Source organism: Centroberyx affinis, unplaced genomic scaffold, assembly GCF_046629955.1.
Source record: "Centroberyx affinis isolate AG114_WGS23_722 - 3 ecotype Tasmania unplaced genomic scaffold, CSIRO-AGI_Caff_v1 ptg003906l_1, whole genome shotgun sequence".
In the NCBI taxonomy this organism is placed as follows: Eukaryota; Metazoa; Chordata; class Actinopteri; order Beryciformes; family Berycidae; genus Centroberyx; species Centroberyx affinis.
In genome coordinates this window covers 82,501-103,956 of record NW_027281740.1, presented here as the reverse complement: position 1 = coordinate 103,956, position 21,456 = coordinate 82,501, and the positions used below count along the sequence as shown (strand labels likewise).

Sequence of the window (21,456 nt, the reverse complement as noted above, 5' to 3'; positions counted from 1 at the left end):
AGTGTCTAAAATAAGCTTGGCCTGCGTGCAAAGTCTATTTCATCACAGACCTACAGCAGTGTGTGAATCATGTGGATCAAAGCCACAAGTTACAGGAAAAAAAAAAAAAACACACATCTGCTTAGTAGTGAGCTCTTTGGAAAAACACCAAACTGTGTTACATCATACTCACACACTGTCACAGCCAAATTCATACTCAGGTTTGTGTATATAACAGTTTTGAGTAACACAAGTAATATGCAAATCATCCATTCTTCAAATACATTTTTAAACTGATGTCATTGGTTTGCTGTTGCATCTTCATCACCCAAACAACTTTCAGTAACTTCACTGACACTTTCAAATAGGGCTGGGCGATATATCGTATAATATCGATATCGTGATATGAGACTAGATATCGTCTGGGATTTTGGTTATCATAATATTTTGAAATAACTTAAATGTCACTTCTTCCTGGTCTTAATGGCTGCCTTACAGTAAAGTGACACAATTTTAAAGTGAGTAAAATGATTAATGATTGGCTTATTACTGATTACTAATGATCATTACTGATCTTCAAAATTTTCTAGCGTGTAAATATCTTATGAAAGCACGAATACTCATCCCCAAAATATCATCACATTATCGATATCGAGGTATTCGGACTAAAATATTGTGATTTTTGTCAATATCGCCCGGCCCTACTTTCAAAACAATGCTCTCAATCCAGCCTGAACCACATTTTCCAAAAGCAAAATATTTCCACTGTGGGGCAAAGTGGAGCTTCTCATGTCTAGGACCAAAATTAGATAATTATAATAACACAAGACCAAAGGCACAATTTGAATACATCCATAACATAATGAGGTATCCACTATTCAAAAAAAAAAAATCTTATCTTTAAACTCAAAATGAAGCAAACTGTTTAAAGAATGGCTTGACAAAATTATATAACTTTTACAGACCGGATCCTCTATTTTGGAGATGGTGAATGCAAAATTTCAGGTATAGTGACTGGATTCCAAAGATGTTTCCATACACAGCATTCTGCAAGAAAACTCCCCATTCATTCATTTGAAACCACAGCCGAGCTTGCAGGCTGTTATCTCTTGCCGACAGCGCGTAAAGAGAGCCACAGTATTGCTGCATAGGGGGCAACAGAGTCCCAGAACTGATGAGTAAGTGTTTGTTAGCCCTGTTTGTCCTGTAGCGCTAACCGGGCTAATGAGAAACTGCAGGACAGCCGCTGAGGAAAGACTCCCATCAGACGACTTGGAGATGTTTCTCGCAGCAGGAGGGATCTGCGTGCTGAGCTGGCGTTCATTAATGGACCTCCAGCTGCAGATTTTAACAGACGGGTGGCGAGGGAGGAGGGGGGAGGGAGGGAGGAGGGAGGGAGGAGGGATGGAGGAAGGAGGCCTGCGTTACAGTTTCATCTCAGCTCAACAATCACACACACACTGCATAACGTTTTCTGCTGGGAAAGAAACCATTAAACAGGCAGTGAGCGCTTATTTCTGTCAGCTGGTGTTTAAAGCATACCTGTCAACACTGGGCTTTGAAAATGAGGGAGATTTTCCGGGACCCCCACTACACCCGACCATCATTTTTACATCATGAAAGGGGTTGGGCGTGTTTTGGGCGCGCTTATGTTTCACCGACCTAGCATGCTGGCTGACATAATTTTTCCCACCGTGACCAAGACTAAACTCCATCCTACAAACCCTGCAAAACGCACGGTTGTTTCCCAACATACCACTCCTTCCTGGCCACAAAAGATGTCCAGCTGGCCTGGCCTGTCCCCCTCCTCCTGGTAGCCTATGTGTATGGGTATATGTATGAGTGTGTCTATTATGTCTACGAGTATGTCTACTGATGACTCTGTTTGTCTATTGGTAACTATTATGTTATGTTACGATATGGGTATGTTCGAGTATGTCTACTGGTGACTTTGTGATGTATGAAAATAGTCTCCCAAATGTCTAAATATCTACATAGATATTTAGCTTTTTTTGCTGGCGTCTGATCACTGATTTCGTTCTCCATCTTTTGCAATGTTTGCTGACTGAATGAACTCGTGTCATGACTTGTCAAAAAGAAGACGGGACAAGATTGCTGCTTTCTGTTTTTATGCTGCAACCTGCTGCACTGGTGTGGGTATAGCAGGGCTTTGCTGGCATATTATATATCCATGTAAGCCTATGGATCTAACGGAAACAACTTGACTGGGCCAATTAGGATTCTATTCTGTATAACAGTAAAAATAAAAAAGGGAAATACGGGAGATTTACGGGGAAAATTACCAAACGGGAGCACGGCGGGAGAGAGGGGGTGAAAATACAGGAGAAACCCGGGAAAAAACCGGGAGAGTTGACAGATCTGGTTTAAAGCTGCAAGAGGGCGACTCTGCAGCTCCAAATGGCAGTGAGAGCTTCAATACCCAGAAATCCTGTTAGGGTGAGGTCAGTTAACTGTTTACCAATCCAGCCAGTCTGTGATGCTGTATACCAAAGGAAACCAAAGAGACGAGAGAGGAAAAAGATCTAACGCTGGTGAGTCCAGCTTTCTCTCTGGATGGAGCGCTGGTATTTCACTCCTAAATTTCAATTTGTCACTTCCTATAGGTGGAGAAGTGACCGTACCAGACACCAAGAGTTCATTTGGGCAAAAAGGGCAAATCCACAGCATCTCAAGTTAGTGGGGATGGGACGCTCTTCTCTGTTGCAGCCCCACTTTGTGATTCAGGGTGATAAGACAGGTGTGATTTTACATAAAAATCTTGTCTAGTGCAGCTTTAGTTGATATTGTCATGAACCATCCTTGAAGTCTACACAGCAGAATTGTCAGTGTTAATTTAGAGTGAAAAATGATGCCTGGTTCTATATAAATCACCACCCATCAGAGTTCATTTAAAATTTAAAGGAATAGTTCACCCAAAAATGAAAATTCTCCCAGTCATCATCCACTCACCCTCATGCCAAATGAAACACAGGTGAAATTTGTTAGTCCATATAACACACAGGGAGGTTGCAGCACAACTTGGTAGCAGCCTTCTCCAAAACAACTGAAGTCAATGGGGACCTGTTCTTTAGAGCTCCAAAACAAAAACAGCCAAACAATCACACTGTGAATAGAAAGACCTATACACCATTATTTGTTGCAAATCAATCAGCTGTAGTTCAGATTTGCACTAAATGATGGTGTAAATATACTGTAGGTCTTTTTGGAACTCTGAAGAACTGGTCCCCACTGACTTCAGTTGTTTTGGAGAAGGCTGCTATGGAGTTGTGCTGCAGCCTCCCTGTGTGTTATATGGACAAACTTCACCTGTGTTTCAACTGGCATGAGGGGGAGGAGATGATGACAGGATTTTCATTTTTGGGTGAACTATTCCTTTAAGATAGTTTTGACCAGCCGCCCCAGAACCAGATGAGTGGCCAAACAACTCTCAAATTAACTCTTATCAGCTCAGTATAACTGTACTGAGATATATCAACACTTATTAACACTGGAAAATTTGCTGTGATATGTCAGGAATAACTGACAGCAGCCAGCAGCTAAGAGGTTGTTAAAGGAGTCGTCTGAAAACAACATAATGCTGCTGGACAGAAAACAGTTTTTTCAGGAATGAAGAAAATACTGCCGCTCATATTCTCGACCCTAAGGCATTTATGAAATCATACAATGTGGTTTTTTAACAGGTTTCAAGGGTCGAAGAGTCGTGGCAATCAATCAATGCTGTCAGGCAAGAAAAGGGAAAAAACGGCGAAAATTGCAGTAATGTGGACTTGGCTTCAGAAGTGTTTTCTCAGCAGAAGGGCATGGCATGACTCCGGAGGAGAGATCAGCCTCAGATGTGATTTTAATAATCCTGTCCGGGCCTCAGATGTTGTTCCCGGGAAGAGCATTTGATCCGGCTAAATCTCTGTCAAACAGCCTGCGGGGGAGTCACAGCCAACATGAGCTGAAAGAGAGAGGGACCCGCTCGTTATGAATCAGGGTTTTACTTTCTCTTTATGTTTACCGTTCCTTGTTTTTTTCCGGATGCTTCTTCTCCAGAGAAACACCAGGAATCACGTCATCGTGTCTTTGGCCTGGTGCCTGTCTCTCTCACTCTCTCTCTGTCACTCCTGTGTCGCCTTGCATCAGCACTATTTCTCATTGCCTGATTCTCCTGGTTATTTATTTAATTCGTTTATTACAGGGCTAATTAAGATAGTGGAGTTTGTGGAGATGGGACCAGTTTTTTTCCCTGATCTCCATTTAGAAAACAAGGCAGTTCTTGTAGATTAAAGTGGTTCATCGATTAGTTAGAGGGCATGTTTAATCAAAGTTTGTGCTGCAGTGACATAGCCGTAAAAAGAGGCTGTGGCAATTTAAACCAATCATTTATATCTTTAGGGATGTCAAATCTCTAAACGGTATCAGTTCTCTTCTTCTTCACTTGTCGACATGAAGATTATCTGGATTTACTGCTGTGGCATTCTGCATTTCCAGAAATAAAACAGACTTCCTTACTTGTCCATGTGAGGGAGCTAGATGCTGAAAAATGCACATTATTCTACTGTGCCGCCTCTGTAATGTTGAAATAGATCAAATATGACATAATATGCAAAATAAATGTGACTATAACACTCTCTGCTGGTAAATTTGCAAAGATCTTGTGGTTCTGAACACCACTTGTTTTGATCCTTCCTTTTTCTTGTGTATGTGTTTTTAACTTGCTGCTGAATTGTAAAGCACTTGTGTGGTGTTTTATAAATAAAGTTCATTTATTCATTCATTCCTTCAAACAGGTTCATTTTTTGACATCCTGGTGTGATATAATGCAAAACTCAACAAAACGTTCTTCCTGATGCTTTGGTGGGTCTTTAGGGCAGTGACTCTCAACCTTTGTCATATCAAGGACCCCTAATTTAGTCCATATTAGAACCACATTTTGTCTCTTGGACCCAAATCTGAGAATATTTTTATTGTTAGATATGATTTTGTCCAGAATTCCATGACTGTCTGTATTGTAGGTAGAGCGATAACAGAGAAACTATGATCAAAACAGTCATTCTTCTACATTGTCTAATTGTGTTAACTTCTTGTAAATGAAATAACGGTGAAGTTTAACAATTCATCAATTTGCTGGGGACCCCCTGGAACCCCTTCAAGGACCCCTGGTGGTCCCCAGACCCCATGTTGAGAACCACTGCTTTAGGGAGTTCATCAGTCACATTCAGATTTCTTTTGCAGCAACTGGATCCTTATGGGAACTAAGACCAAGACAAACATGGCCTGTCTCCGCTTGTTTCCACTCTCCTCCTTTTCTAACCCTCACTATGTAATGGTGGTGATACACATGGCAATTTTTTTGGGTGTCCAAGAAGTAGAATCAAACATCTATTGAAATGTTTCCTGGCAACAAGATATCTCTGCGTGATCAGAGCAACAATGCCGGGGCATGAATTGCCCTGTGTATCAGCAGCACCTTGAGGTTCATTGTCCAAGGTAAAGGCTTTACAGTTAGCAAGGTGAATGAAGTTTTGACGTACGAACTCAAAGCTTGATGAAAGCGTTGTTTGTCTGTTCACTTTGTTTCACATTTTAAAAGTCTTTTGCTAAATAGAAGCCCATGGAATGACTTTTTTGCACAGGCCATGGAAACGTCAAGTGAAAACTATATGAACATGTAAGCTGAGATAATGCAGCTTTCATGGTTGTTTCTGTGTGTTTAGGTGAGCAGCCTTTAGGACAGCAGCATGGGTTAATAGTATGGAGGTTTCCTAGTTGATACTTACCTGCTCATATAGTCACACAAAGCTCACACAAAACCATGAAAAATGAATGCTATGAAGCAATGCCATTGGTTCAGAGATAAATAGTTTTTATTTTGGTGCCTGTCACAAATGAGTGTCTTTGATAAATGATGACAATTCATCCTCCACAAACAATTCATAGTGCTTCAGTGATTGGAAACCTCCATAAGCAGTGGTGAAATGAACACGCATGCTATGAACAATGTGAATGATGAGATTAAAAAAAAAAAAAAAACAACAACCTACAGCTACTGCCAATGATCAACGAGATGGAGTTAATCAATACATCACTCAAAATAAGCAGTGCTTTCACATGCAGAGATGCCTCATGACAACCTGTAACTTAGACGAGTGAAAATGAAAAATAACCTGGAAAGTGAATACATGAAATCTATTTTGGAAACAGATATAATTGCAAACTGAGTGTCTGATTGTGATAAAATAGTGCATCGGCTAAGCTGTTATGAGAAGCGACATCATGTGTCAGCACAGAGATGGAGTCCCAGCTGTGTATGTATACAGCGATGTGGCCTGTATCTCTTTTTGGCAGCAGATAGGTTACACACTCAATCATGAGGCGTTCATATTGAGTCGTTTCCATGGCAGCGTATTTAGCTCTCAGCTCTTCCCCCCCGCTGTGGAGGCAGAGCCGCACACTGTCGACTTCCTCAGCTCGATTTTCATCGACTGGCTCTCGGCGCGCGACTCTAACCTTGTCATCGTGGAGAAGGAGCCCAGAACCGCCTTGCTGCCTGTTTTCATACCTTTTGACATAGGGATTCGTGTGGCTGCGGCCCGAGTTGACTGCACATCCGAACCGGGCTGGGGGGAAAAAAAAAGCGACAAACGACATAAGACACAAGCACAGGGAAAGATTTGGATCATTAGTTAATCATAACAAGCTCTTTAACACAGTGGTTATCAATTAACTGTTCTTTATGTCAGTGATTCTCAACCTTTTTCATATCAAGGACCCTAATTTAGTCCACATTAGGCCCACGGACCCCCATTTGATGAGATTTTGTCTCTCAGACCCAAATCTGAGAATATTTTTTATTGTCAGATATGATTTTGTCCAGAATTCCATGACTGTCTGTATTGTTGGTAGAGAGATAACAGAGAAACTATGATCAAAACAGTCATTCTTCTACATTCTCTAACTGTGATAACTTCTTGTAAATGAAATAACGATGAAGTTTAATAATTCATCAATTTGCTGGGGACCCCCTGGAACGCCCTCAAGTACCCCTGGTGGTCCCCGGACCCCACGTTGAGAACCACTGCTTTATGTAACCTGTGGTTGTAGATGTCATTGTTATTGCATGTAAATGAAAGGCAAACTCCATTTACACCGGTGTGTAAGGGTTGATGAGGGCTGGCCATCTTGGATATTGATTGACATAAGATAAGAAATTTGTTGCTTTATGGGAATTTGAAGTAGATTCTGTTTATCTATTTATTTGATGTGCTTATTAGCGCACAAATCAAACATCCAAATTGGTCATTTCTTGCCCGTGTTTAGTTAAAAGGAGGGAATTTGTCAGTAAAGTTGTGATCGTCAATACAAGACCCATGGAGAGGCCTCTCTACAGTGGCATCTAATGCATGTCAAGTCATTCCAGTGTTAGTATGGTTTACACTGTGAAAGGTATATTCACTGTTGTATACCTGGAGAGAGTGCTATCTAGGGAGCACACACCACCTGCTATCATTTTGAAACATTTCAGAAGCAACTGCAACGTAAAAGATTAGAAATCATTCAGATATTTTTGTTTGTCGATGAAACGGCAGAATTTCACTTATGCCTCTACGTTTATGGAGTCACAACTTATTCAGAAAGAAAGCTAGAGAATGCAGAAAGATGCAGGATATTAGACACAGCAAAGCTCTCACCACTGACTGTGTCGGCCTGGAGGCTGCGGAGGTGACGGGCGTGATCGTTATGCTGCTCGTCATTTTGCTGGGAGTCGCCTTCCCCGCCGACGTGCTGCTGGGTTGGCGCGGGGAGCGGAGCACGGTTCCCGTTGCGGTTTCCTTGCTTTCTGAGCTCAGACCCAGAGGCCTGACCATCAAGGTGGGACTGCTGCAGCTGTCCGAAGGCCTCTTGAACTGCGGGCCCAAGTGGATGTGGATCTTGTTGTCCTCTGTTGTGATGATGTTACTGTTGGTGTTGTATTTCCTGACCGGTGCGGGCACAGTTTGCTTGAACACGGCGCGTCCGGTGGCCATTTCCTGGGGCTCGGGTGAGGCGGACGCTTCGGCCACGGGAGTGGTGCTGACTGTGATGATGGACACCGGCGACTGAGGGCCGTCGGAGCTGGAGCCTTTGCTCTTGTCTGGAGACTTGGCCCTGGAGATGGTGGTTATAGTGACCGGAGATTTGGCTCGATCGAGACCGCCCGTCACCTCGCCGGCCTTGGTCTTTGACGTCACGGTGGTGGGCTTGGGGACGATGGTGATGCGAGGTTTCTGAAGGCCGAGTGTTGGGATGATGGTGGTGCTGGAGAAGAAATCCTCGGCTCGAGGACTGGTGATCTCCAAGGTGGCGGTGCTGTTCTCGTGATCGGGGGTCACGCGTATGCGCAGCGGCTGGCCAGGCTTTTGGGACATGGTCATCTCAGATGCTTGGAGCGAGGATTCCCCATTGATCCGAGGGTTTGTCTTCTCTGGGACGGTCTGAGTGAGTGTAATGGCCTCCTTCTTTTTCATCCAGGGTATCCAGGATTTTCTCGGCCCGAGTTCTGATGCCGCCGCTGGAGGGTAGCGTTCCAGCACTGCGGGCTTCTTGAGACCCCGTTGTCTTAGGTTGCTCATTAAATGGTTCTCCTCCAGGACTGACTTCCTGATGAAGCCCGCCGCCGTCTCCTCCTCCGCAGGCTCACCGGCCACCACATCCGTCTGCACTGCGGTGGAGGTGACGGGGACGTCGACCATCCTCCGACCGTTCATACTGGGTCTCAGAGCGCGACTGTAGCGCTTGGTGGCTTCCAGTTCCTTGGTGAGGTTGGCTACCTCCTGGCTCATGCTCTTCTTCTTCTCTTCCTCCTCGATGAACCGCTGCTGCAGAACAGAGTAATCCACCTGCAGCTGGGAGAGCTGGTCCTCCTTGTTCATCAGTTCGTGGATCTTCTCCTTCAGTGCTTGGACGTCCGTCTGCAGCTCTCTGGTTTTATTCTCCTCCATCTTGCAGCGAATTCTCAGCTCGGCCTCTGGGCAAACTACCTCGCCTTTCTCTATGGCTTTGTTTCTGGCAATCTGACCCTTCATCTCCTCCAGCAGCTGAGAGAGGGCATTTGCTTTGTCCTGCTCTGTTCTGAACTTTTTCTCCAGTAGATCATACTCGTCCTCTGTCTTCATTAAATCCCCCTCTACCACCTCAAGTTGTTTGAGACGGCTTTTCAGTCTTTCAATTTCCAGCGTGAGCTCTTTCACTTTGTTGTCCTCGTCCGGATATCTGTTAGTGTCCTTGTTGGTCCGCCTTCTCAGCGATTCCCTCTCTGTCTCCTCTAGTCCATCCATTCTTATTTTCATCACACTTACCTTGGAATTTAGCTCCCTACACTTTTCCTCTTCACTTGCAAGTTTAGTTTTCAGATCATCTTTCTCTTTAGTGAGACTTGTCACTTTAACTTCCATCTCTGATTTGAGTTTGAGGAGTTTTTTGCTCTCCTCAATGAGCTTCTCTGTGACCTCCATAACTTTGCTCTGCTCAGCTTTGAACATCTTATTTAAATCATCACTTTTTTGTTCTTCCTGTTTAAGTCTCTCTGCCATGTTTTTCCTTTCATCCACTAGTATTACCGTGAATGACTTCAGTTTCATAAGGTCGTCTTTGAGGACCAACTCTGCCTTTTCAAACTTAGACTCTGAGGACTCTAGCTCTTTCACACGGCTCTTCACCGTCTCCAGCTCACCAGCAAGATCCTTCACCACACATTTCTCTTTTTCCAGGTTTATATGAAGCTGAGAACACTCTGTTTTGCTCCTATTGAAAGCTCCCTCCAGTTTTTCCAGTTCTACCATTCTCTTCTGCAGTTTGTCCACCTCCAGCCTCAGCTCCTTGCTGTGGCTCTCCTCATCCTGAAGCCTCTTCCTCAGCTCCCTGCACTGAGTCTCTGTCTTGGTTATCTCCTCATCCTTACCCTCCATCTCCAGCACTCTCTTCCGCAGGTTCTCCAGTTCTGCCATGAGACTGGAGTTCCCGCACTCCCCTTTGCTGATCTTCTCCCTCAGCTCTTGGAGGTCCTCCTCTGATTTCTGCAACGTTTTGTTGCTCTCCTCCAGCTCCTCAATCTTGTGCGACAGGCCGGCCAGCTTCAGCCTGAGCTGCCGGCTTTGGGACTCTTGGTTTGCCAGCTTGGCGGTCATCTCTTCGTGCTCCTGGGCGAATTTGGCTGCTTTGTGCTCCAGCTCGGCCTCCAGCTTCAGGACCTTCTGGCCGTCCTCCTTGGCGGTGCCACTGATGGCCGTCAGCCGCTGCTCTCTCTCCTGCAGCTTCTGAGTGAGGTCCTGGACCTTCTGGCTCTGCTGGTCGATCTGCTCGATGTGCAGCTGCCGCTCGTCCACCAACATCAGGGCAAAGGACTTGAGCCTGACTAGTTCCCCTCTGACCTTCTCCAACCTCTTGCTGTGGTCCTTGTCCTTACGAGCCTGGTAGGCCTTCTCCTGCTCCAACAGCCTTTTGAGTCTGAGAAACAGAAGGAGAGAAATACAAAATGTGAGTGGAGCATTGTATCAAACATCATTTTTGAACATCAGAACATAATTTTTTTTATGTATATTTTAGTACTGCAATGCCAAAATCATCATTTTGTTGAAGGATTTGGTTATAAACATGATGAAAATTTGACATGATAAAAAATTACAAGACGTGGAAAAGGAACAGTTCTTATTTATTATCAATCACTCATTAAAAGACAGTTACTTATTAAACACCTTGCCTCCATCACCTCTAAATTCATTCACCTGTATCCTCGGTGAACAACGGTTTTTTCCAGATATTGCTCGTGTGACCACTCCTCCCATGATATGCGGTAACATATAAACATGTAGTAAACCAATAGGACCAATTTAAAATGACCACCCCATCAGCTACTCTACAGTATACCATGTTTCCTGTAAGTAAATCACACAGCGAAAGACGGCGGACATCTCTGAGAAGCCTGACCAGACTCAGAATGAGAGCATTATAGTCCCTGAGCCTGGATGGGGAGGCAGGCAAGCAGAATAAATGGCTGCAGCATGATAAGCGAGGGAACAAAGGAAAAACAGGCAGATTAGTGCCTGGACACTCATGTGATTCTCTCCGACAGAGCTTACCCCGGCCTGTCTAGTGCAGTGAGCGAAGTGCAGTAGGAAAGAATAACAGCTGCAGGTCAGGAACTCCATTAGTACACAGGTGCATGGAGATACTAGTTGTGGGTTTTATTTGTTTCTGCTGTGACTTACCCAGCCAGTACCAGAGTTTCCCCTACCTTTGAATAGGTGAGGACGGGTCAGCCTGCCTTAAGAAGCTGCTAAACAAATTTCCCACCTAAACGAATTTCATTTGTTTGGGTTTCAGTTGAGAGTTTTAGTGTCCAGTGGTCAAAATGCTGATTCATGGGATGTCCTGGGTTTGAATCCGGCCCAGGATTGTCATCTCTCTCTCTCTACTCCAGTTTTTCCTGTCTCTCATCACTTTCAACTAGGGCTAGGCGATATGGTTGAAATCAATATCATGATAATCATAAGGATTTTTCTCGATATCAATATATATCATGATATGGTTCATGTATGCAAAATCACGTTAAATAATCAAATTAATGTTCATCTCATTGAACCGAATGTTGATGTTAGGTGTGGTGTCAAACGGAACTGAAATTTTCAAATAATATTCCTACCATACCTCATTTTATGAGAGTTTTTAAGTAAAATTTGCTTGTCATCATCAATTTAGACAGCAGAAATGTGTGTCACGATATTAAAATATCTGCATATCGTCACAATATGATTCCACTGAAAGACGATAAACGATAATATTGAATTATCGCCCAGCCCTACTTTCAACTCTCTAAAAAAAATGCCCCAAAACAAATCTTAAAATGCAATTTCAGAGGGTTTTCCACCCTGCTAAGTGTAAAATTCTGGGGGAAACACTGGTGTGTGCCTACTGTACCAGTTACACTGAGCAAAGTACCACACATAGCAAATTTTCCAGCCTTGATTTTTCAGTGGCAATTATTTTGAGTTGACAAGTGTTGATTGCAGAGTTGTTTGTCCACTCGCAGAGCTGATATGGCTCTGGGCAGCTGTTCAGAAGTGTTAAATTATCTCTGATGGGTGCAGACTCATATAAACACTGACAGACTGTTGATTTCTTCACTCCTAGTGTTAAATGAATACTGACAATTTTAGCTTCGCATGAGACACAAACAAGTTAAAACAAAATCAGAGGCGGTGCAGAGCTGCCAACCAAGATCTGAGAAACAAACCTGCCTGAGTTAATGTGCTTTTTGGTAGATGTTTAACTAATCTCTGCGGGAGTCTGTGTGTGTGCCTCTGTGCAGCAGCTCAGAGAGACTCTGCAACAGGTCTCCTTTCATATGGAGCATGCACAATCACAGCAGACACCCGAATGCATAAACAGGTCCTAGCACTGCATTTACAAACATTACAAACAAATCTCCAATTTCTACACAAAGTCACCATCAAGTCAATCTACAATAAATACATGATTGCAGCCAGATTGCACTCTCTCACAAGAAAAAAAAAAAAAAAGTTCCCACAGCTCTCCCCCGAAACTCTACTAAACTTACCCACAAGTTGGGATGCAGGGCAGGTCGGTCCATATCTAAAGAGTGTTTTTTGGTCTGGGCAGGAGCCGGACTGCTGCTGCTGCTGCTGCTGGGAGTCTCACGGGGTCAGAGAGCGAGGGAGGGGCCCCGGCTCCGCGGGGAATTAGCCATCACATTCCTAACATGTCATCAATGGACAATGAAAGGTGCGTGTTGTGTAAAAGAGCGCTGCTGCTCCGCCGGCCGGTGATGTCACCCGGCCCATATATGGTGCAGAATGGCGCTGCCCTTGTTTGGACACAGAGGAGGAGGGGTTGGAGCCGGTGGGGTGGGGGGGGGAAGGCTTTTAGCAATCTCTTCCCCTACTTTTCCCCTATTTTGCTCTCTCTCTCTCTCAGGGGCGGAGGGAGGGAGGGAGGGAGGGAGGGAGTGGGCAGCCGCTGGGAGAGTTTCAGCGGGTATGAAATCACATGTTAAGCCACTTTTATGTCTAAACATTCCCCGCTTGTTGTGTTTCTTATCCTCTCCCAAAAACGCTGCTCCACGTCTGACCTAATTGTCCCCTCTGTCTGTCATGCGACCGGGGCGGCGTTTCCATAGAAACCGAAGGCAACAATGCAAGGGGAGAGAGTTTTGTTTTGGAGAGGACAATGCCAGACTTGCACGGCCATTCTCATTATAATCCACCATGTATCGTGCAAAGGGGAACGACATGGATATAAATTCTACATAACGACAGAATAGTGTGTGTGTGTGTGTGTGTGTGTGTTGTGTGTGAGATCATGGCCTCAGACAGAGCAGAGGAGGCTTGCGGTTTGCATAGCTCAGACTGTTAAACAAGCCAAGTATGACTGGTACAGACAGCTTACAGATACAGTATCTCTCCCTCTCACTGCTCTGCATTATTCTACCTAAATACACAAAAGGACACAGGAAGGAATATTTCTTTCATCCATTGTCTGACTGCTGTGGCTTTGATCCTTGCACTTCTTACTCTTGGTTGCTTGTAATGTTTTAGATCAAGGAATATAAGCCCATTCTACTGTTCCACAATTCACTCTGGATATAAGCTCCAGCTAAATACCTTCACTGTAAATGTAAAGGCCGTCTCTTACATATGGAAGCCCATTTCCGCCAGTGTGATGAAAAAAACGGTCCTGTAAGTCATTATAATGAGTTAGTATCTCAAAATAATGAGTTAGTATCTCAAAATAACGAGTTAGTATCTCAAATTAATGACTTCATATCTCAAAATAATGAGAAACTTTCTCAAAATAATGACTTAGTATCTCAAAATAATGACTTAGTATCTCAAAACAATGAGTTAGTATCTCAAAACAATGAGAAACTTTATCAAAATAATGACTTATAATGTTTGAGATACTAACTCATTATTTTGAGATACTAACTCATTATTTTGAGATACTAACTCATTATTCTGAGAAAGTTTCTCATTATAATCATCATTTTATAAGGATCTTTTTTTTTTCATCACACTGGCGGAAATGGGCTTCCATACTTACACACTCCCCTTCTCAGCAATAACATTTCTGGTCTTGAAAGAGAGCAGGAATAATGCAAATGCCAGCATGGATGATGTCATCTGTCAGAGGAATTATAAAAGCGCGCATCATGAGGGAAAAAAACTGGCCTTCAGACACTCTGGCTGTCCTTCATTCAAGTCCCAGACACTCCTGGATAACAACATCCAGGCTGAACCACACAGTATAAATATCATCCACTCCTGCTGTATTTATCATTACATCAACACAGCTTCTACAGGCACAACAATATTTGAAATTACAATCAACTTTGTCTCATTTCTGCAACCAGAAATCTTCAACTTTTAAGTGCCGTATCGTTTCTCTCTAGGAACAATTATCCTGGTTTTCACATGGAAATGCATAGTGCTTAAAGTCAGAGAGAAAAGAAAAATGAAAAAAACATTTTTCGCCTTTTTAGCTCATTCTAACTACCATACCATACACCTATTTGACACTTTATGCCGAAAAAATTACAAAAAAAATTACTTTCTTGTATTTTTGTATCAAAATCTCATCACTTTAGTGGTGATGTCATCGTGTACCTGGAAGTGACATATAAATGGCAAGCTGCTCTCAACATCCTGTTTCATTGTGACTTTAAAGCTGCACTACAGTAGGTTTGCACAATGGGTACTTGGTGAAAAATCTGAACTTCAATACCCAGAAATCCTGTGCAGTGAGGTCAGTAAACGTCACACACCTCGCTCATGTTTCCCAACCGGCCGTTCTGTGATGCTTTATACCAAAGAAACCAAAGAGACGAGAGAGGAGAAGATCTAAATTTGGATTTCACAAGTGACCAGAATTTAATTTGGCGAAGAGGATGGGATGCTGTTCACTGCTGCAGCCTCAATTTGTGATTTAGGGCGTTTTCACACCTGCGCTTTTAGTCCGGTTAAGTCGGACTCTGGTTCGTTTTCCCCCTTGGTGCGATTCGTTTGGGCAGGTGTGAACACAGTAATCGCACTCGGGTGCGGACCAAAACAACCGCACCAAGACCCTTTAGAGGAGGTGGTCTCGGTCCGGTCCCGAATGAACTCTGGAGCGGTTCGTTTGTGGTGGGAACGTGATCCGACCTCGATCCGACCCAACTACCAGGTGTACTCAATTTACTGCAAGTTTGAGCTAAACGGCTCCTGTAGCCAGGTACAGCAGGTACAGCAGGTATAGCAGGTATAGCAGGTGTAGCCAGTATAGCATTTTCAAGACATTTCCTCAAAGTGCATTCTGCATTCTGCTGGTACAGTCTTGCCTGGTATATTTCCCAGATAATTACAACAGTGATGAGCAAATTCCAACTCTGCCGTTGCTCCATGTTGCATAGCAATGTGCACTAGTCCAGAACACAGGACCTTCTTCCTGTATTTACTTTCTTGCTCCCGCCCCAGACACATCTGACCAATAAGCGGAGTGAACGTTCTCACGTGGGTTTGTAGTGATGCATTTTGGTTCGCTTGGATTTTTCTCAATGTGAAAAGAAACCGAACCAAGGGGAAAACGCTCCAAGTTTACAAACTCATCAACTGATTCGGACCAGAGCAAACGAACTATAGGTGTGAAAACGCCCTTAGACTGCTAAGACAGGTGTATTTATAAATAAAACTCTAGCCTAGTGCGGCTTTAAATCGCAAATATATACAGTAATAATTCTAAATAATTCCTCCAACATATAGTATATCTTATCTTTTTCCTCCTGTCCATCTGTTACCATAACCCCATTAGCAGATGATGCTCCTGCCTGTCCTCAGCTCTATTCTTTTTTATATAAAGCCCAAAACAGTCGTAAAGCCGAGCCGAGCCGAGCCCCGAGCAAACACATTAGACCAGGAGAGGCTGATGCCCGGCTAATTATAGTCACAATAATTATCATCCTGTTTTTACTTTCCCAACAGATGAGTCAACAAGAGCGTTTTGACACCAAGAATGCACATTTTGTTGTTGACTGTTGACTGTAAAACAAGGGGATTTTTTTTTTCGTCTGCATTTTTCACATGAATCAGAATAGTCCACCGCTGTGAAATTACAGGGAATCAAACCTATATTTCTGCGAGGCCAGACGTGGTTTTATTGGTTCGAGTCCCTCAGCAGACAGGGACCGGGGGTGGCAGGGTGGCCCGGCGGTTAGAGCGGCCGTCCCGTGACCACAAAGACGCAGATTTGATCCTCGCCACGCCACAGTCGTGTGTCCGTACTGTAAGTCGCTCTGGATAAAGGTATGAGCCAAACAGCTAAAAATGTAAAAAAAAAAAAATGTGACACTAAATCCTGCCAGAACCTTCCCTGCTCTGTTTTCCTCTCAACTTTCCTTTTGTAAATAAAGGAAAAATGCCAAAAAGATGAACTCTTTGATTTCCTTTCAAAAAGAAAAGAAAAATACAACAAATTACAATTACTTTTGTTACTGTAATTGAGTTGCTTTCTTGAATCTTGTGTACTTGTATTGTTTGAGTGTTTTTTGCAATCAGTAATTATACTTTTACTTAAGTATGTTTTGACTGAAGTATTGTACTGCACAACATTTTAAATTGCATCTATTACAAGGTACAAATTTTGCAGGTTCTCCATTTGCATTGCAGCAGAAACTGGCCGATCATTTTGCAATTTTTCCTTAATTAAAATAACCTTGTTTGAACTCCTTTTGTCCATATGTATCATCATATGTGACATATGTTCTTCTTTTTTTAAACACAGTAAAGACACAGTTTAACTTTTTAAATGATCTACTTTTAAGTACTTTTAACTAGATTTTTACACGTCATTTTGCTACTGGGAGGGCGTAGTGGCACTTGTAGAGCTTGTAGACTTGTAGAGCAGGTTTACCCCTTTTCCTGACATGCTGTCGTCTGCTGGAACAAATCTCATCACTTTCAATCTAAGTCATTTACACAAACACAAGATCTCAAGTCAAGTCTCAAGCAATTAAAACTGTGACTCGAGTCCAAGTCATGTGACTCGAGTTCCCACCTCTGCGAAAAAGTAAATAGAAGCTAGTCGTTTTGAAGAACGCGTCGACATTGAGAGCGAGCGAGAGTGAAGAACGCAGAGAGTTTTGTCTCTATTTCAACAACAGTTGGCAGCGGGGCCACGCCCCCCCGCCTGGCCATTGGTGTAAAACTGGACTTAAACTTCTGTAGTGTTTACATTTACCTTTGAAACAAATCTGTTTTTCTACTCCAATGCTACACAATGGACAAAGAGAAGCCAATTACTGCAGTGTACTGCTTACCTTGCGAGGCAGCTGGATTCGCGAGATCATGATCACACGAGAATCCATCTTGCCAGGCTTCAAGTTATGCGTTTGTGGCCGAACCACAGTGGTTCGGACCAATCAGCGTCCTATGAGGGCAGCTGGGGGCGGGGCTTAGGTGTGACGACAGCGAGAAGCAACTGTTCGTTCACAACAATGGCGGCTCCTAAAGAGGCTGATGCTGCTATAACATCAGTTATTTCGGAACTGGAGAGTCAGAGTTTGCCCTTTATGCATAAATTTTCCTTACAAAGACGGCAAGAATCATCTACCAACATGCTAACTACATAGTTTGTCGTTGTCTTTCCTCTTCGGCGCTGTTCTACTACGTCATATGGTTCGTTGATCTGATTGGCTGAAGTTAGCCCGTGATAGACGGTGATAGACAGATGGTTCATCCAATCACCTGTCAAGTATTTTTTGAAAGTGCCGGCTCTTTTCCAAACAGTTTTCAAGGACGACTTCCCAGATGGTTCTGTGTAACAAACCGTGTGGCGTGTCAGGTTAGTGTACTGCTACACCAAAACTTAAAAAGCTAAAGTAGTTCTGCAGACTAGTTGTTTGGTCGCCTGTTGATTTGATTTGATTTCATTTGGATCTCTTTTAGCCCATTGGCTAATCTTCCAAGAGTCCACATTAAAAATGCCTGTTGTCAGAACTGATCAGATAATGAAAACGGTTGATAGAACATAATGTTTTATTAAATATTTAAAAATGTAGATACTCACTCATTTCATCGGGGAAAGGGGGAAGAGAGGGAAAAGTAATGGGGGGAAAAAGAGCGCCAAATAAAGTTCACACCCACTGAAAGATGATCTGCTCCCGTTTTTGCGACTCCTGGCCGGATAGTTTCCAAACAGATATCATCAGCCGCTCGCTCGCTCACTCACAGTGCGTTAGGAACCGGTGTGAACAGAGCCTGTAATCATCCAGGCTGATCTGATGATCTCTCTTGGGAGTTACATCATCCCCCTTGTGCTCAGGACCGTCCCGTTCATGATATCACCTGCCGCGAATCTGCAGGCTGACTGCAGCCAGGAGGAATGTGTTATCAGACCGAGCTGAGAGCCGGTGGGGGGGCACGGACATTTTCATCTGCTGTATAAGAAATACTGCCAACAAGAATGCCATGTTGAAATACTCTACTAGGTATAGACATATTTTAAAGCTGCACTTCAGTTGCTGCTCAGTTTTGACTTCAATTCATTGGTGCAAAGTGTTTTTTTCACGTTTTCACCTGTGATTACATCTGACAATATTTGTTTCTCATTTGAAAACTTAATTTCACATGTGAAAGAGAAAATTCACAGGTGAAATGGGAAATGGGAAATCTGACATGTTCACATACGAAGACCAATGTGTCAAAAAAGCACATGTGCTTTGAATTCACGTGTGTTTTTTTGTTGTTGTTGTTGTTGTAAGGGTGGGGTTTAGTGCATCAGGTAAACACTGCCACTTTCTTGTGATTGGTCACTCTTTCTGGAACTCTGGCACCTAAATTGGGTATGTCCATGTAAAGTATATGCAAATATCAGAGGTGGGGACTCGAGTCACATGACTTGGACTCGAGTCACAGTTTTAATTGTTTGAGACTTGACTTGATGCATGAAGAGAAGACTTGAGACTTGACTCGACTTGGGTTCTGGTGACTTGGGACTCGACTCTGACTTGTACTTTGATGACTTGAAAAGGTTTCTAAAGTCTTGACTTGAGATCTTGTGTTTGTGTAAATGACTCAGATTGAAAGTGATGAGATTTGTTCCAGCAGACGACTGAATTTAAATTCTGTTTTCTGAATTTGTATGGAATGATTGAATTTATTGAAGTTGAAACTGATTCTAGAAATCAAACTCTGATGCTCTTACCAAGTTTTTATCCTATTAAAACCATATTGCATTGAAAAGTCCTAGATATTTAGTTTTCTTTAAGATATTAAATTGATACTGGACTCTTGATTTGTTCTGAATTGACTTGCTGTTCTACATTTAGACTTGAGACTTGACATTAATGACATGAACTTGACTTGGTAATCTACATTTAGACTTTGGGCTTGACTTGAGACTTGTGCCTCAACACTTGAGACTGACTTGGGGCTCGAGCAAAATTGACTTGGTCACACTGTAAATCACTATAGGAATATTATAAGAAAATCTAGAAAAGTGCATTTTCTGGAGAAAATGCGTGCGATTGCTGATTGAGACTTGACATTAATGACATGGACTTGACTTGGACTTGACTTGGTAATCTACATTTAGGCTTGGAACTTGACTTGAGACTTGTGCCTCAAGACCTGAGACTGACTTGGGACTATTTAGTTGGAGTATTTCTGCACACAATCTATAGAACAATGTGCGCACTTGACAGGCATTTCAGCTGCTGGTCTTCATCAGTTTAGGTTTTTTTTGAGTCTGCACCTCCAAATCTAAAGTCTTCCAGTGGATCTACGTGTGAACCGTGTCTGTGTTGACAAACTCTCTGCCATGCCTTGATAAAGCATGACTCATTACCATCCCTATCAGAACCGCCATCCAAAACCCCTATCCCGGGTCTTATCTGATGTCTGCACCATGTCGCTGCTGTTGGACGAAAGCCACGGATCTGCAAAATGTATGTTTTTCAATAAAAGATGAATTTTGTCATGTATACCCATGTGTTTTGGGATTTCTAACAGGTTCCAAGGATCTAAGTGTCATGAAACTCACTCACTCGCATAAACAATCATGTAAATTTTCAATTCCACTCATTCAGACTTGCAGTTGCGTGGTTTTCCCGGGACAGGGGCAGGATGAACCGTGCTGTGGGAGATCTCAGCTGCTCTGTCCGGACTTGCGGAGGGTCCGAGGAACTAAGAGTCGCCTAGATCTACATCTGGATTCCAGCCTCCTAAATTCCCCCTGGAATCATCATGCTGGTATTCAAATTATTTTCTGTCTGTCTGTTTATTCACGTTCACACTTTCTTTCTTTCAGACAGCAGGAGGGTTCAGCGGGTAAAAAAACATCCATCCATCCCCTTTAGAGAATTATATTATACACCTGAATTGTCCTTCTCTCCATTCGTGAATGCGTGAATAAACCTTTGATATAGACAGAAGATGCTGGTGTGTTTTATACAATAAATATTAATTGCAGAACCCAGGAAGATCATCATAGACCTGCGAATACTTTCACACTATTAATTCACAAATTATGTCAGAAACTTTCATTATTTTCGCAGCTAACTAGATTTTCAAAATAGAACAGAAGATCTAAATCAGTGGTTCTCAACGTGGGGTCCGGGGACCACAAGAGGTCCTTGAGGGGGTTCCAGGGGGTCCCCAGAAAAATTATGAATTGTTAAACTTCAGCATTATTTAATTTACATGAAGTTAACACAATTAGAGAATGTAGAGGAATGACTATTTTGTTCATAGTTTCACTGTTATCTTTCTAACTACAAAACAGATAGTCATTGAATTCTGGACAAAATCATATCTGACAATAAAAATATTCTCAGATTTGGGTCCGAGAGACAAAATCTCATCAAATGGGGGTCTGTGGCTCTAAATTAGGGGTCCTTGATATGAAAAAGGTTGAGAATCACTGATCTAAATGATGGTGATTACCTGGCAAAGTGTCTGGTAGAGTCGGCAAACTCACCATCCACAGCAAAAAGTTACTGGCATTTGAACTGTGGCTTGTGATGATTTGTTATCATGTCTATTTTTTCAGATTTTTCTCTAATTTTTCTTGTGAAATGAGTGACTTGACTTGACTACACAAAATAAACATAAAAAGAGCAGATTTGTACACTTGAAACAAGACAAACTACAAAAATATAAAGATTAAATTAAAATTAAAAGATCAGCAGCAAGGACATTTTAAAAAGTATATGTAGCCTACATACTGAGTTACAAGAATACACAAACTATATTCTCACCACCTGCCTAAAAAAATGACAAGTTCTTTTAAGCTGATTGATTGATTGATTGATTAGCCTGACTGTCTGAAAAGGGAAAATCATTCTTTGGTTGTTCTGTTCACTACTGTGCATCACTTTGTTTCAAGGAGTCACAAGCCATCTCTCTCTCTCTCTCTCTCTCTCTCTCTTTCTCTCTCTCTCTCTCT

General features: G+C 42.8%; 1 protein-coding gene across 3 annotated transcripts in view; it reads right to left on the bottom strand.

The window, feature by feature from the left end:
* Positions 1-5,842: 5,842 nt before the first annotated feature.
* The window catches only part of LOC139663061 (filamin-A-interacting protein 1-like), a 50,625-nt gene continuing 35,011 nt past the window's right edge, over positions 5,843-21,456 (bottom strand). Inside the window, exons 5-7 of one of the 3 annotated variants that reach the window (XM_071541591.1) lie at positions 7,677-10,470; positions 7,486-7,488; positions 5,843-6,605 (exon numbers count right to left, since the gene is read on the bottom strand). In XM_071541591.1, the coding sequence (XP_071397692.1) occupies positions 6,402-6,605; positions 7,486-7,488; positions 7,677-10,470 (3,001 nt within the window). In that variant the 3' untranslated portion in view covers positions 5,843-6,401. Of the gene's footprint in view, positions 6,606-7,485; positions 7,489-7,676; positions 10,471-12,580; positions 12,713-21,456 lie in introns of those variants that run through there. The other 2 variants (XM_071541593.1, XM_071541594.1) reach the window with 2 other exon arrangements.